This window comes from Harpia harpyja, chromosome 4, assembly GCF_026419915.1.
Source record: "Harpia harpyja isolate bHarHar1 chromosome 4, bHarHar1 primary haplotype, whole genome shotgun sequence".
Taxonomy (NCBI): Eukaryota; Metazoa; Chordata; class Aves; order Accipitriformes; family Accipitridae; genus Harpia; species Harpia harpyja.
The window spans coordinates 20,295,296-20,311,564 of NC_068943.1; the positions used below are offsets into that span (position 1 = coordinate 20,295,296).

The following is a 16,269-nucleotide window of genomic DNA, read 5'->3' on the forward strand; positions in this document are numbered from 1 at the left end:
ATTTCTAGTTTATTGCATTTTATTTTGATTCACCTTAATAACAGAACTTTTGTTTATACCTTTCAATGGCAAAGAAAAAATACAAGATCATTTTTAACATCGATAGAATATAATTGCTGTTCTGTACTTCAAAATATTTTACTTCAGTCATAGGCTGCAGGAGGAAAATATTTAGAAATTCATACAACAATAATACTGTTAGATGGTAGTATTTTGTTCTTCACTTTATTTCTGAAATAGCAAAACTTTAATATAAAATTATGAGATTATTACACTTGTTACTGCAAACGTTAACCCGAGCAATTACATGCTATTCATCTATGTATTCCTCAAAATAAAGCTGTTCTATATAATGTTGTACAGTTGATATTTTTTACCTTCTACTTATCTCTTTTTCTACTCATTTAGAAGGTAAATAATATTATCAGACAAGATTCTTTAAAAAAATACAATATCCTGTTACTTAGATAAAGCATTTTGATTTTTAAAACAGATTTCTATAGGGATAGTAAGTTTTCCTATAAAATAAAGCAATAAATAAAATTATAAGTCAGATTTATAAAAAGAGAAACATTCCTTTTAAAACAACCCATCCACAGAGGGACATTACAAAATACCTTATATCAGTTGGGGGTGAATACCAGCCAACTTCTTTCCGTCATACTCAATGACTTGCCTGTATTCACTTTACTACATCCCAATGTCTTCTGACATTGATTAAGATATTGCTGCTTATTCAGATGCTGGCGAAAGACACATCAACTTGGAAAGCAAGTCACTCAAAAGATAACTCCTCCAGCGACGTGACATTACAAATCTGCTGTTATCCCAACTGATCTTTGTTCTTAACAGAAATCTAGAAGTCTTTTGTCTTCTGTCAAATACTAAATGATTTTCAAGGGTGAAACCCCCCTGAAATAATTTTTTTTTTTTAACTTCAGAAGAACCTATGAGCTGAAATATAAGCATCATAAGGTCATGTCTAGAAGAGTAGACAAAATCTCCCAGTGCTTGCTCTCTGCTCTGTTCAGGCTCTGGGACTCAGACCAAATGGCATGGCACAATTTACCTCCATACGGCTAAAGGCTCTTATCCTCTAAAACACTGGCTATATCCAAAGTACCTATTGAGTATGTTTCCTGACTAATGCTAACTCCTGAACGAGTTTGTGAGGTGCTAGTTTGTACATCACAAAACCATTTTAATGATCGTGAGAATGCCTTATCAGTATTGACCATCTTATGTCCGTTACATTGGCTCTGTTTAATTTAAATAAGTCTAATTTACTAGTATATGTGTAGTGGTGAAATCCTAGATATTTCTTTTTTATATAGCCTGTTTTGCAAACCATGGGTGTCTCCCTTGTTGTGATAATATTTGACAAGTTTTTACTTCAGATTGAAAAATAAACATTAAATAAAAGATCAGCAGGAAACTGCATATTTTTTGAACATGAAAGCTAACCAGTTTGAAGAAGGTTCTGAGTCACAGAAAAAATGACAGCAACTATTATTGAATCTTGCTAAGAAAAAGCATCCTATTTTCTTTGCATCACCAGAATTTCCAGAGAAGAGAGATTGATAAGATAACATTCATAGAAGGTCTGCTGAAAGTGTTAGATTTAAATCAACCCAAAACAGTATAGTGATTTTAATAAGAGATTCTATCACCTAAAATAGATAGTAATAGCTTCGACGTGAATTGGCAAGTAGGATGGATGAGCAGCTTCCAAACAGTAAGGTCTAAGTATATTATGCAGAGTATGGCATAGGAGCACAGAGGCGTGTGGTATGCCAAACCTGTACTAGATGGAGTTCAGCTGTTTATCTTGACTGTAACTTGGGAAAGAAGGCATGACACTTCTTTCAAATAAGGGTAATCTATAACTAGCTTGGGAACTGCAGGTAAAAACTATGTATTTCTCAAGAGAACTGACAACCGTTGCAAACAGAGAAACTGTGGGAACTGATTTTAGAATTGAAGAACCTTAATATTCTTTAACTTGCCTACTTTTCTAAATTTAATAATTATTTCTGTGGTTTCATAATTTTATGATCCCTAGCCTTAGTTTACTTGTGAATCTTCATCCATGACAAATCATGTAGCATTTACTTTTCTTACATGAAATTCTCCGACCATTTAAAAACTGCCTTAGGGTGTGTTTATACAACTGCTTATGACCATAATGAAATGGTTTAAGAAGTGACTGTCCCTCAAGCTAATATAAGATAACTGACTGTGCTCGTCTAGGCTCCTGCAATGCAGAATGAAATGCATCTGTTCAAATCACCACTGGGGGCAATTCATGTATCATTATTTTATCCAGCATTACAAAGGAGGCAGTAAACAACAACTACGGAGAAGCAATTTTTGCTACCCCTTGAAATAAATGTAGCTGGTCGTGTCACCACACTTACAGAAATCTATCCTGTGCTGTGCTAGGTCACTGTTAATTTTGAGAAATAACATCATTCAACCTTTTAACTTCTCAAATGCAAACTCATTCTCAAAAGTTCAATCTCAGTTGAAAACTCACTACAAAAAAACATACACAAAAGCTGACAAGTAAATCAGTTCTGGCTTACTGTTTGTCTGGTTTTGTTACTCCTTTCTTGCCATTAGAAAACAATCATAGTTAATAAGTGTAGACATGTTTATAGTATTTTAAATATGTCTACATATACTATTATGGGAGGAAAATCAGCTCAACAACTTGAAACTCCCCTTCCAGACTCACAGGAATGCCACAGCATTACATGTATACGTTATAAACAACAAAACGCTTTAGTTTCCCACTACTAGCACCTTTTTCCAGTGTTTCACAGTTTACTTATCTAAACTGACTCAGAATATATCTACATTTCATAAAGCTTGTTCAAAGGCCTTGTACACAACAAAAGTTTAAAGAATAAGTCATTACTTATATACAATAAGTCAATACATTATTTATTTATCACTTAGACACTGCCACTTTCTTCAGTAAGTTTTGATGTCTCAGTGGACGTCCAGCTCCATCAATTTCTTTTTCTACTCTCTGTAGCTTGAGTATTCTATAGATGTGTTTCACAGCATCTTTTTAACACCCTCGGATTCTTGCTTCTGAATGTATAATTAACCACCCACAAAATCAGCGTCTTTATAGCTGAAGTACATGTTCATTCATGTGAGAATTCCCACATTCAAGTGAGAATTGTTTTAAAACCATTCATTCATTCTAGTATAGTCCTTATCCAAAGCAGAGTGATGTCTCTTGGGCTTTTTTTCTGCTTCTTTTCATCAAAATTTAGTGTCTTCTGGATTAAAAATACATGCCAGGTTAAAATTCAGTAACAAAATTACCCCTTACCCTTTTAATCTGCCAAGAGGTATATCCCTTCTCTTATTAATAACTATTGTTCCACAATAACACATATGCTCATCACCTTCAGACTCACTTGCTGTATATCTTTTGACTTTATGTAAATGTAATGTGGAGACTCACATAGACTTGGACTATTCATAACCCTAAGGGTACTGTTAGCAAATTACTTTGCATGATGGTTCCTCTGTTGCTTGTTTTAGCAATCGATAACTACAATTTAACTTTATTCCTGATCCACCAGTTCTCTCTGGGGTACAGGGTGCAACATGTAACAGCTTAATGTAAAACATCTGAAACCTAAAAATAAACAATACTGCAAAGCTTTGAATGGAAAGAAGGAAAAAAGAGGGTTAATAAAATCTGACCAGTTTGGATACCTACTTCAAGGTTCTTCTCTTTGGAAGTGCTTTATACTACTTGGAGGATTTATTAAAAGGATATATATCCCTAGGCCATTTTTCCTACAAAACATGAGCATGAGAATTCCTTAGGGACATGACTATGTGAATTTAATTCATTTGAAGAGCATTAGAAAGACGAAAACACAAAGAGAAAGTGTCAGCAATCTGACTCATAACAGGGACATGGAGATTAACCACTTTCATCTGTTTGCCTAACTAATAGATAAAGAAAAAAGAGCCATGAGCACTTTCAGGCAAGGTCTGTGAAGTTATTAAAAGATTTGAGTGGTTATGAATAATCTGGGGAAACTACAACAGGTGAGGAAGTTCAGAAACATGCTGTTTAATAAACAAAAATACAGTGTGATACACTATGTTCCAGTGTGCGACCAACAGACAGGGGACAGATTACCCGTGTTTATTATTATCTTGGCTACGCTTCATGGAATGTGTAAGGTACGGATGGAAGGCTGTTAGGCATCAAAATGTTTCCCTTCAACAACTTAGAAACCTGTGTATTTTCACAATTCTGTTCATACATTTATGTCAACCCCATATGAGTAGACTAAGACAAATTTGACCAGTAAACTAATTATTTTGTTGTAATTCCTATGAGCAAGGTCCCTAGAACTCCGGTAGAGAAACATTTTTTCTTCTCCCAGATGGAGAAGTCTAGACAACCTATAGAGTTAAGTTAATCTTTTTATATACCAGAAGTTTCAACTGAAACTCAGAAGACATTTTGTGTTCATCTTGTCATGCGATAATCTAGAATATGTTCTTTGGCTCACTGGCATATGTCAAAAGTGTTCGCAGGGAAACACGAAGATAAGAAACTATGAAAACCTAAGTAAACCAAACTGTTTCATCCTTTTACTTCATGCTTGGGAAACCAATTTATTCATTAACTATATGTAGTGACAATGGCTACTTCTTCAGTGTAGCTTTTTTTGGGGTAGCTCTTGTTTACTGTACATTGACAAAATAATTGTAAACGTGATATGAACTGAGAAAATCAAGAGAGTTTTCATGTTATGACAGAGAAGTGTTCATATATCTTCATACATGAAAAATCACGTATACATACCAAATGAATGCATCTCTTACTTGCAAAGAATGTTTACGTACTAAAATATGAAAGAATGAGGTAATGTTAAAAAGCATATCAAAGCCTATACATGATATATTGAAGAGTTGAGATTTTAATTATTAAAAAAAAATACCCAAGACTACTGACATAACTGAAATAAAAAAGTATGAATAACAAATAACCTAAAATATTTTTTACTTTTTTTTCCTTATAATTGCTTGCTAGTTGGCACTGGAAAGGTGTTAAAAAACCTGAATCACTTTCTTGGGTGATACTGTAATATATTCATTGAGTGACCTCTGAAGTATATTTAGAAAAGCAATTTTGTTGGAATGTATTGTCATTTATATTTATCTATGTACCAGAAGTAAAGCTAGAAAATGTAACCTATCAACTGTTCACATCAAATGACCAACTAAATTATTAATGCAGATTTTAAAATGTCTTAAGATTTATAATATGGCAAGGAAATTAGGTAATTCTCCTCAAATCAGAATATTTCTGAATTTTCCTAATCAGCTAAGAGGTATTAAATACAGAACAGATAGCATACTGTCTATGTATGTATTCATTGATTAAACCTATTTTATATGTACATAGCCACATCTTTTAGAGCTTGTAACTAGACATTAAGTAACCAGGTTTCACATATATTGTCATAAGAGATGCACTTCTAAAGTCTCTGAAATGATGGAAGTTTCATCAGTCCTATTCTAGATGAAGATTTTTAGGCTTTTCTTCCTGCTGCTCTCCCAAGCAGCACATACTCACTCAGATCAGTTCCTGGATAAAAATGAACTGTCTCTTCTGTTTGCTTTAGAATGTTTTTTGTCTTTTTTTATCACTGAATACTGAGAGCAAAATTGAGGCACCAGAGATTTTGCAGTCCAGCTGTTATGGCATAAATCAATATTTAAAATGCACAGTGGCAATTTTTCTTCCTTTGAAAGTAGGACTTTGTGTCCTGAATTTCTTGTTCTGTTAAATCCAGAACTTTATCAACATTAAACACAAACCCTAATATTGGTTTGTACCCAGAAACACTACTTCAGTGGTAAACTAAATAAAACAGTAATATACTTCAGTGATAAAGTAAATAAAACAGTAATAAAATTGTTAATTAATGTTTGACTTTTGTGTTTTGCTGGAGGGATTTTCAAGCTATAGTGTTTTATGAATGAGGAGTTAAAACATCCCAGCTTGAGGGAAAGAATTCCTTCATTTCTTGAATTCACAAAGAGTTAGTATAACAAACTTTTGATAGCTCACGAGTGCATGGGTAAAGCTGGCCAATGCAAAGAGTACCTGCAGGAAAATACAATCTTTTTCATCATTTTCCTAGGGATAAATCTTCTTCTAAAATACTACTTTCTAAGGTACAGGTGGATTGCAGGCATTCTGTATATCATCTTATTACTGGCAACTTTTCATGAGTAGGGATTTATGAGCTGGCAGGTGATGATATGCAGTTTTGCCCCCGTATCCCTTTCCTACATTTCATCATGAAGCCCTTAATTTTGTAATTATGTCCCAGATGCAGAGTGTACTTTGTGACACCCCTTCCAAGTGGGCAGATGTTCCTAAGCAGATCTCTCTGTCGTGAAGGAACCTCCCTTGGGTTTAGCACTGTCAGACTGCATTAAAAGGAGATATAAAAGGTAAGAAGCAGATGTGTAGTGCTATTTCTGTTTGACACACTGTCCCTCTATCCAATGTGTTCTACTGGTACAGCAACACTCGGCCAACAGGCTAATGAATGGAGCCTGCAGAATAAATCGTTAACCTGTAACCTCACCCAGGCTGCATGCAGTCTATTAAGTCTGTACTCCTATGATTCACGCTCTTGTGTTCACTGCTGCTGCTGCATTTGTTGTTTGGCTTTATTTTGCTCCCAGTATTACACAGTGGCCTCAGGACCAAAATACCAAGGTGAGGAGACCTGCACTGGCGGGAGGGGAGGAGGAGGCTATGAGGGACAGTTCGTGACCTGTCGACTTACTTGCACGAGGAGGACAGAAGCATCTCTTTTTGTCTCTTTGCACTGACGGCCTCAGAGCACATCTGCGTCACATGCAGGGGAGGGGGCGGCTTGGTGAGAGGCGCTGAGATAGAAAATTGAACACTGAGGACCTTGACAGCCTCACGGGCGTGATTTTTTTTTTTTTTCTCCTACGTACAGTGTATATAAAGGAGCCCCGCTTCCTCTCTGTGCCAGCTCTCGGGCTTTGCCATCCCAGATAACTGCAGGCATGGGACTCCCCTGAGGAATGGGATGGGAAGGCGGGAGGTGGAGAGAGGCTTCCAGGTGACTTTTCCCTCTCTGGCTGCACTCGGTCACGGAGCTCTAAGAGAGTGAGGAAGAGCCAGCTGCCTCCCACGGTGGCTGCTGCCGCCGCCGCCGGTCTTCTCCGGGCTGTAGCTCCGCTCTGTTCCCCGTTAATCAGATTAGCGCGTCTTCGCAGCCTCCCTCACCCGCGCTTCCCTCGCAAGTGCCTGTCTCCCCTGAGAGGTGTCTCTCATTTCTGCCTCTCTCTCCTCCCCTTTCCACTGATCGCCGTGCAATTCTCGTCAGCTCTGGCCATCTCCCCTCTCTCTCCTTCTCCCTTCCCTGCTCGGTGTCTCTACCTCCTCTCGGCTCTGTGCCTCTCCCCATCCACCCTCCCTCCCTCTCTCCCTGCGCTGCCGTGTGCGCGCATCTCTCTCCTCCCGGCGGCTACCACCCCTCGCCCTACAGGCGCAGCGCTACCCGGAGGAACCGCCGCCGCTGCCGGGAGCGTGGCCGCCCCGCGCCGCCGCCGCCGCCGCCCGGCCCTGCCTGGCCGCCGTGAGTCCCGCCTCAGCCCGCGGCCGTCCCCCGCCCGCCGCGGCACCATGTCCGGCTCCGGCAGGAAAGACTTCGACGTGAAGCACATCCTGCGCCTTCGCTGGAAACTGTTCAGCCACCCCTCGCCGGCGGGCGGCCCGGCGGGGGGCGGCTGCCTGCCGCCCGACAGCAGCTTCGAGCACTGGGGGCCCAGCCAGAGCCGCCTGCTGAAGAGCCAGGAGAGAGGCAACAGCGCCTTCTGGAAGAAATCCGCCTCCTCCGCCTCCTCCTCGGCGGCCACCACGGCCGGCCCGCCCAACGGGACGCTGCTGCCCGCCGGCGGCCGGCCGGCCGGGGGGCACGGGCCGGGGCACGGCCACGGGCCGGGGCCGCCGCCGCCGCCCCGCACCGTCTTCTACGTGGAGTCCCTGGAGGAGGAGGAGGAGGAGGAGGAGGCGGCGCCCGGTGGGATGGAGGTGGCCCGGGAGCCCGAGAAGCCCCTGGCGCCGCCGGAGCGGGAGGAGGCGCCGGGGGGCTGCGCGGATGGAGGCAGCCGGGCAACAGGTGACGGAGGCGGGCACAGGTAGGGAAGCGCGGCGGCTCCGGCGCAACCTGCGCGGCGTCGGCGGGCCGGGGGGCCGCGGGGGGGGGGGGGGCGCAGGTGGGCAAGTGTGCGGGCTCCGTGGCGGGAGGGTGGTGGGGCCTGAGGGCGGGAAGGCTCCTCCGCTTGGAACGGCGGGGTGTGGGGGCGGGGGGGGGGGGGCCTCGCTGCGCGGGAAGGGCGGCGTGGGGGCTGCCAGGGGCTCCCGGCAGAGACCGGCCAGCCTCAGGGTCGGGGTGCCGCGGGCAGGGGATGCTGCCCCGGTCCTGCTCTGCCCCTGCCCCTGCCCCTGCCGCTGCCCCCGTCCTGCCGCTGCCCCTGCCGCTGCCGCTGCCCCCGCCCGCGGGGCTGGCCCCGGCACAGGCGCCTCTGAGAGCCGGCGCTCTGCGCTGGGGATCGTCGGCACCCAACTTTCTCAGAAGTTCATTAAAATGCTAGCGGGTGGTGATGCTGTTCCGAGTGTGGGGATGGCATGTGAAAGCTCAGAAGTGAAAACGTCCGGTTTCCTGGAAATCGGGGACAAATCATGTCATAGCCTGCCTCAGGGAAAAATAAGAATTTGCTTTTTTGAGTCATCAACCAAGTGACACCTGAGAAGATGTGAGAACAACCAAGACACGTCCAGGTGCTTGTGTTTCGTATGAAACTTCTGTTAATGTTGAATTGCTTTTCTTTCTCAGTCCCCGCCCTCCTCCCCCGGCCCAGCCCAAGCTCAAATTAAAATTGTTAAAAGAAGAAAGCGTAGCTAACGTAGAGCTTTCAGAAATACTGTGATACAGATAATCCTGAGGATAAAACGCTTCATTGGTTTAACTCTGTTTGCGCCCGCCTCCCCATGGTTAAAATAATTTAATTTTCATTTTCCTTGTCATTTATTACTTTCTCTATGGAAAGAAATGTATGGTTGTGTTTCTAAACAGAAAAGAAAAGAATGAATTGTGTTCTTCATATTGAAAGTAAAGCATACGGTGTTAAATATTTTATTAGATAAAGAGACAGCACTGTGCGTTTGTTTGGATTAATATGGCTAGAGATAAACCTACATATGCGTATAACTTTGAGTATGTTAAGCTTGTTCATAGACACCTAAAGCATATATTCTCTGCTTGAAACTCTTAATTGTTTTCTCAGTTAGCATAGCTCATTTCATAGGAGCTACCTCATTTAAACAAATGTGGAATAACTGATGAATGACTTAGGGTACGTGTTTGAAGAAAAATTGATGCCAAAGTTTTCATGAACATTGCAAGTTATTCTGAACAACCAGAAGATGCTTATGGTAGGATTCAATACAAAATGTTCTCGAGAGACGCTGTAAAGACAGGTAAAATAAAATTACCTCTTCAAGGTTTCTGAACTGAATAGAAGAGGTTAAAACCTGGTACAAATATAATCTCATTCTATAGATTTTATATTTGGTGTGTCACTGATCTGAGAATCTTTGGAAATCTGCATACTGACAGAAGCTTACTGAATTTTAATGGCACCACTTGATTTGTCCATAAGAGTTGACTTGCTAGAATGAACTTCCTCATCACATATGTACTCTGTGATAATATAGGTCTGGTTTATTCTTACTGCTCTTGGGTTTTTATAATCCATTTATTCCATGTTCTTCATTCATTGCTACTGAAACAGCACATCTAGTCATCAGTAGCTCCTGGTCTTGTTGAAGGAATATGCTAAAACTTGTTCAGATTTTAAATAACTAAAGCAGGGAGATACCATTTTATTATTAATGAAAATGCCACCTTTTGAGATATGAAAATGTTTAAGGTAGTTTTAGAGTCTGAGACTTTCCTTTCTCTTTTTCCATCTAAGAACCTTTCATTTACCTATATGAATTTTGAATGCTATGGCAAGAGGTGGTCAAGTGCTGCAAAAATGGCAGTGCTGTGCTTGAAAGCTCTGTGACCCAACAATCTTCTAATGCCCTGACAAGTTATTTCTCACTCCTTCTGTAGAAATTAGTCTGTTTATAAATGGTGCCGACTTCTTTACTTCATTATGACTATAGCATATATAAACTACTGTTCAGTCCTGAATAATAGATATAACCAAATACATAAACAGAAAAATATGTGGAACTTCCACCAAGCCTTTAGGCATACACCTGGATGTTTGGTACACTGAGTGTAAAGTTGTTAACTCCTGGCTCTCCTTAGTATTTTGTCCTGTATGTATTTAGGAACTACTTTAATACTTTAGGACTGTTTGGAAAACAATATTTTTGCTTTGTGAAAACAATGAGAATTCAACATTTGGTTATGTTCCAATATAGACCATATCCACAATATTTCAAATGTTGCCAACAGGGGGTCTCTGGGCAATATTAGCTAGGAACCCAGTGGCAGGACATAATGTGAGGAACAGGTTGACAAGGTGGCTTTGGTTTTATGCTTGGGATTAATAAATTTCTTGTTATTTCTACTATAAAAATGTACGTACAAGTGAAAATTACACTTTTTTTCCTTTGGCTTCTACTTGGGATCCTTGTATCCCCAAAAGAGGTTTTTTTTTTTCCGGTTGCTCCTCTCTGCTTGATACATGAATTTGGTACTAGAATCCTTTTTCAGCCCATCTCATGGGCAGAATTCCTGGTTTTGGCTATTTGTGGATTTGTAGTTACTCTGTTTTCACATCTAAGTTAAACGCTTAGCTGAATGATCTTGAATTCTTAATTTTACTTTGAATATTCTGTTAGATATTATGGAATTTACTTAATGAGAGCATGGTTGGGTAATAACAAGTACATTCTACTTCATTGATTTGTTTTTGTATGCTTCTAAAGAACATCCTGTCATGTTAATTGTACAGGTACTTACATGCATAAGTGACGTTATGTGGATAGTCCCATTGGCATTAAGAAGACTGAAGGGTTAGACTTCATGCATGATACAAAGTATTGACATAATTGTTCTACATTCCATATTGTATTTGTAAAATCAAGAAAATATTTTACAGTTAACAGTTAGTGTTAAAACACTATTTGATTGCTTGAAATTGCTTGAAAACTTGCATATAAAATTGTTTTAGAGCTTGCATGACAAATTTGGCAATAACTGCAGTAGATACTTAAACGTAGGTTCTATTTTGATCTTAATTTTGTAAGAAAAAGCTGTTAGAAAAAAAATCTATGTAATGAATTTACAATTAGGATTTATAAATCAACCACAAAATGCTTGGAAAAATACCAGCGCTAAGGTTTTCTATATAGCCATCAGCTCCTATGAGTTTACAATGGAGTTTTTGCATGATCGTGATAGCTTTTTTCACATGACATACTAATCAACCCTCAACATGAATGGTATTCACTTAATAAGCAAAGAGTCAGTATTTTCTTTCCTCCTTCCTCAGTCAATGGTACCATGCTTTGCTTGCTTTACACTGTCCAAATCCTATGAAGACGTAATTACTCATGAGCCCTCAGCACTGTTCACCACTACATTCAGTACGTGGCTCACAAACTATTCATGGGTTTATCTTTACAACAGCCCTATTTTACAATGGAGGGGTAAAACAGAGAGAGAGATAAAAGCGAAAAAGTGTTGAATTGCTGGTGTCAGAGCACCTAGCATTTTTCTCCTACTACTTTCTTTGTTCTCAGTTGCACCCATAAATGATGAGCCCTTCTGCAAACCAGTCCCAGACTCCTCTGGCTGTGTGCAAGAGGAGTGAGGAACACAGGATTCAATTAACATTTTGTTTAAGAGCCAGCTCCAAGAAGGATATGCTAGATACACCTAACCCACATAAAGCAGGCACTGACAGTGCAGAAGTCTTTCATAAAACATACAAGTATTTGAAAATACAGCTTCTGAAAGAAGATGGCAAGTCCTCCCACCATTAGATACTCTATGATAGTGTACTGTAAAGCAAGAAGTGAAAGGATTGAGTGCTGTGCTCTCCTCACATAGCAGAATTTCACACTCATATCTTGCTTCACTAGAAAAAGTCATGAGAAAAGAGCATTTTCTACTGTTTCCTTTGAATTTGTCACTGGGAAGTAAAAAATTAAGTATGAAGGGGAATCCAAAAGGTTAAAAAGTGAGAGCATAATTTTGTAATTCAAACATTAACTGAGCAATTTAGTTTACAAGTCTGTATGGTCAAAAATTATTTAAATTAAATCATTATTTGATAAGAAACAATAATAATGATCAGCGTAGAATCATGAACATAAAAATGTGTTTTTTAAAACTATAGAATCAAAAATGTTGGATAAGCATTTCTTTTGTATTTTTCTGTTCTGATCCCACAAATCTTTCATTTTGATGTTTTTGCCCATTAGTCTCTCCCACTTTCAAGTCTTCCTCGTTTTCTCTTAGCAACCTACCACCTTGTGGTTAGCTTGCTGCTATAGAAAGTTAGGAGTTTGAAACCTGTCAGGATGAGCAAGAATTTCAGTGCAGCTTTCTAATTTAAAGAGAAAATATTTTGATCATTTTTGAAAATGTAGATAAAATTGTCATCAAAATTTACAGCTTAAGTACTTGATGTACTGTTGTATAAGTATCTAGTCTCAAGAGAGGATTCTGGGCTCTGGTTTCTAAGTAAATGGAGTTTCCCATTTACAGTTTTGACCTCAGTACCTGAGCTTACAAAAAGAGGGGAATCGTGACACCTTCCTGTGTCTTAGTCTATCCTGTGAGCTCTCACACCTTTAAGTATTTTCTCAACTGAATGTGGCTGTGGCCTTTCTGAGGTGCTGTCCTCTTGGTATTATCTAGATATCAAAGTATGAACTATGGATACTACTGTAACAGACAGATCCTAAAATTAGATACTATAGACATCAAATTTATAGCTGCTTATGGTTTCCATTGACTTGGCTATCTCATACAGAATGCTCTGTTAGGAATGTAATTTGATGCTAGGGGTGGAATATAGATCACACAACTCTGCATTTCTAGGTTATGGAATCAGAACAGAATAATTCATTTGTCTTTACCACGAGCTGGCTTTTCAAGTTGATTATGAAACTTTTAAAAATTGTTATATAACTTTTATGCTTTTATACTTGTACTTTTGACTTTCAAAACAAAAGAGGCAGGGTTCATACACAACACAGACCACAAACCTTTCTCCTCCAAAGTTCTGATTCATTCTCAGAGGATGTATGTTCTGTGCATGGGATGCAAAAGAATCTGGGGATAAAAATAATGCATGATCATATAGCTAAAGACTATATGTATACATAGATGGAATGAAGTTAAAGTTACAAGGAAAATCTGGTTCTAGAATTTCCTGACTGTGAAGTCTTTGGCTTTGCTACTTCTAGAACAGCATTTCTAATGTGAGCTGTTTAGCAGTTTTGCTTGTTAACAAAGGAAGTGGAAGAACACACAAATCACTTCATGTGCTGTCATTTCTTTTGTCCACCACTTTTCTTCTTGGTGCTCCCAAACTTAGTTCCTTTTGTTCCATCCTCTTTAAACTCTTTTTGTCTTAATTATGTGTTCTCCTTCTGATCTTATTCTAGCTTTTTTTCTCCATTCCACGGTCTTAAACTATTCCTGCCTGCCTTATTCAAATCCTGGGTTCCTTACCCAGACAGTGTTACTTGATTTTACTGGCTTCTCTTACGATCTGCCTCCTTGGGTTTACTCACCAGGTTACTTACTCTAATGCTGAACAGTCCATTCTTTCCTGTATCTTGTCCTAGATGCTTTCACAAATCAAGTCCCAGTTGTACCCTAGCTCCTTAACAGCTTGTCAGATCTCTCATTCTTCTGTTTCTCTGCCACTATTTCCTAATCTTTGAATTTCAATATCCTTTACAACTTCCTCCAGCTCCTTTGTCAGTTTTAATGGAATCCTAATAGAATTCCCATTCCTATGTTTTCTCCCCAGCTCCCAGTTTTACTGTGTTTCTCTGACCTGTCTCCTCAACTGCTGCCATGTTGCTGGTACCATTTGCTATGTTTAATGGGTCAGTAAGAAACCTGAGTAATTCATTCTGTCAGTGATGGGGATTTATCTTATCTCTTTCTTAGATGCACATTTTAGAATAAGGTGAATTGTCTTCCAGACATGCTTATTTCTCTTCACTGAGTATCACAGTAGTCTAAAGTGGCTAGTTCAGATTTAAATGTTCAATTTAAATGTTTAATGTTCAATTAAATTTGAAAAAATGGACATAATTTGAAGCCTACATTGCAAATTCAGACTGTTCTAAAAGGATAAAATTAATTAAATCTTGGTAGATTTTCATAGCATTAGTAAAGAACATCATATCTCTCTTCCCAATAAAGGTAAGGGTGCTGCTCTGAAATATGGGCCCACTAAACCCACTAGAAAGCAAGACTTGACAGTTATTTTTGTTGTTGTTATCCATGTACTTTCAACATTGGCTAAACAACATTTTTTTCCTCCCGACTTATTTTCAGAAATGCTTGCACTGTTTTGCCAGAATATTTCCAAAAGATTCAACATGAAGAAGAGATTTGGCAATGAAAATATCAGCTGCACAGAGAGTGGCTAAATCAGTAAAATACCTCTGAAACTACAGTTGTCTTAAGGGTAACATCAAACAGCATTAGAAAAGGAAAATGCTGTTCAGCCTTTCCATAGTAAAAGTGAAACGACATACAGAGAAGAACAGCTATATCTGGAAAATATGACTGATGCTGAATCTTTATAGGTAAGCCTCCAGAAATACTGTTGGCTTGAATATCTTTTTTTTTTTCCCTGAAAAAAACAGTTTTGTGGTCATAGTAGTATGGACATATATAGGTCTATATGTGCACACAGACATCTAAATCTGTATCATCTGCTTTTCTCTCTTTATATAAACATCATAATACATACATATATAAAAAGTGCATATATGTATACATATTTTATAAATTTATGCATACACGCACACTTTTAATCTTTAGATTCCTACACAGTTATTAATAAATAAATCATAGTTGATTCTTCTATGCTATTTTTGTGAGTGGTGAAGTTCACTTAAATAGTATACATGGAAAAAAATTAGAGGATATTGTTGGAATATGCTAAATTCATAAGGACGGTGCTGCTACATATAGGTTAACATATTCTTAACACGTGATCATTGCTTTCTAACAAACAGCCACTTCTTATCCTTGTGACACATTTTTTTTATACCCTGTTGCAAGCGGCTTAAGAGATTGCTCTTTCCTTTTATATCTCAAACTTGCATTTTTTAGGTGAAAACTGCTCCTTAAATATTATGCTATGATGTTTTGGCAGAATTTCCTAGTATACAAATTTCCTGGTGTTTGAACATTTTTTTAGAATACAGGATAAATGACCTAAAGTAAACTATTTGCTCTAGGGAAATAGCTAGATGTGTGCCATTAAAAGTTTCAGAATGGAAATCTGTCCTGTAAAAAGTTGAGAACTGCTGCAACTTCCACAGAAAGATAAGTAACTGTGTAGTCATCCCTAGTAATACTGAAAAAACCCCCAAACCCCCCAAATCCCCAAACCAAAACTTTACCAAAAATATGTCAGCAGTGCCTAAAATTTCTGATTTTTATTTCAAAAAGTCATAGCTTACCAATAATTTAAGCCACAGATCCAAAATATTAAAATGTTATTTTTTTGTAACAGTTTCACTGAAGATCATAATTTTGTTTAGATGTTGTTTCATTAACCTTTTTGATCTTTTATTTAAAAAAAAAAAGTTAATTTTAACTGTAATAACAGATTAAAACGTTATCATCATTCACACTTTTAAAATACTCTTAATTTATTACAAAATAAGAAATGAAAGCATTTAGCTGCAGAATAAACAAAACAATGTAAGTTTTTCCAAAATTCATGCTAAGGTTTAACTGGAAATTTCAATACATACTTTCAATTTATATTAGGTTGTTCTTCCCTGTGGTTTTAATGTGGTATGTTTTCCACAGTTTGGAATTATTTGCTTCAACTATTAAAATTGAATGTTAGAAATCAATCATGTAAAATTAGATCCAGCTGAAAATAGGAGATTTTATCCTGTGGCCTTTGGCACTGTTTCAACAGTTGCCGTTATCTCAA

General features: G+C 38.7%; 1 protein-coding gene across 1 annotated transcript in view; it reads left to right on the plus strand.

The window, feature by feature from the left end:
* Positions 1-5,901: 5,901 nt before the first annotated feature.
* KLHL1 (kelch like family member 1) overlaps positions 5,902-16,269 on the plus strand; it is a 259,260-nt gene continuing 248,892 nt past the window's right edge. Inside the window, exon 1 of the mRNA XM_052786007.1 lies at positions 5,902-8,238. Within this exon, the coding sequence (XP_052641967.1) occupies positions 7,724-8,238 (515 nt within the window). The 5' untranslated portion in view covers positions 5,902-7,723. The remainder of the gene's footprint in view (positions 8,239-16,269) is intronic.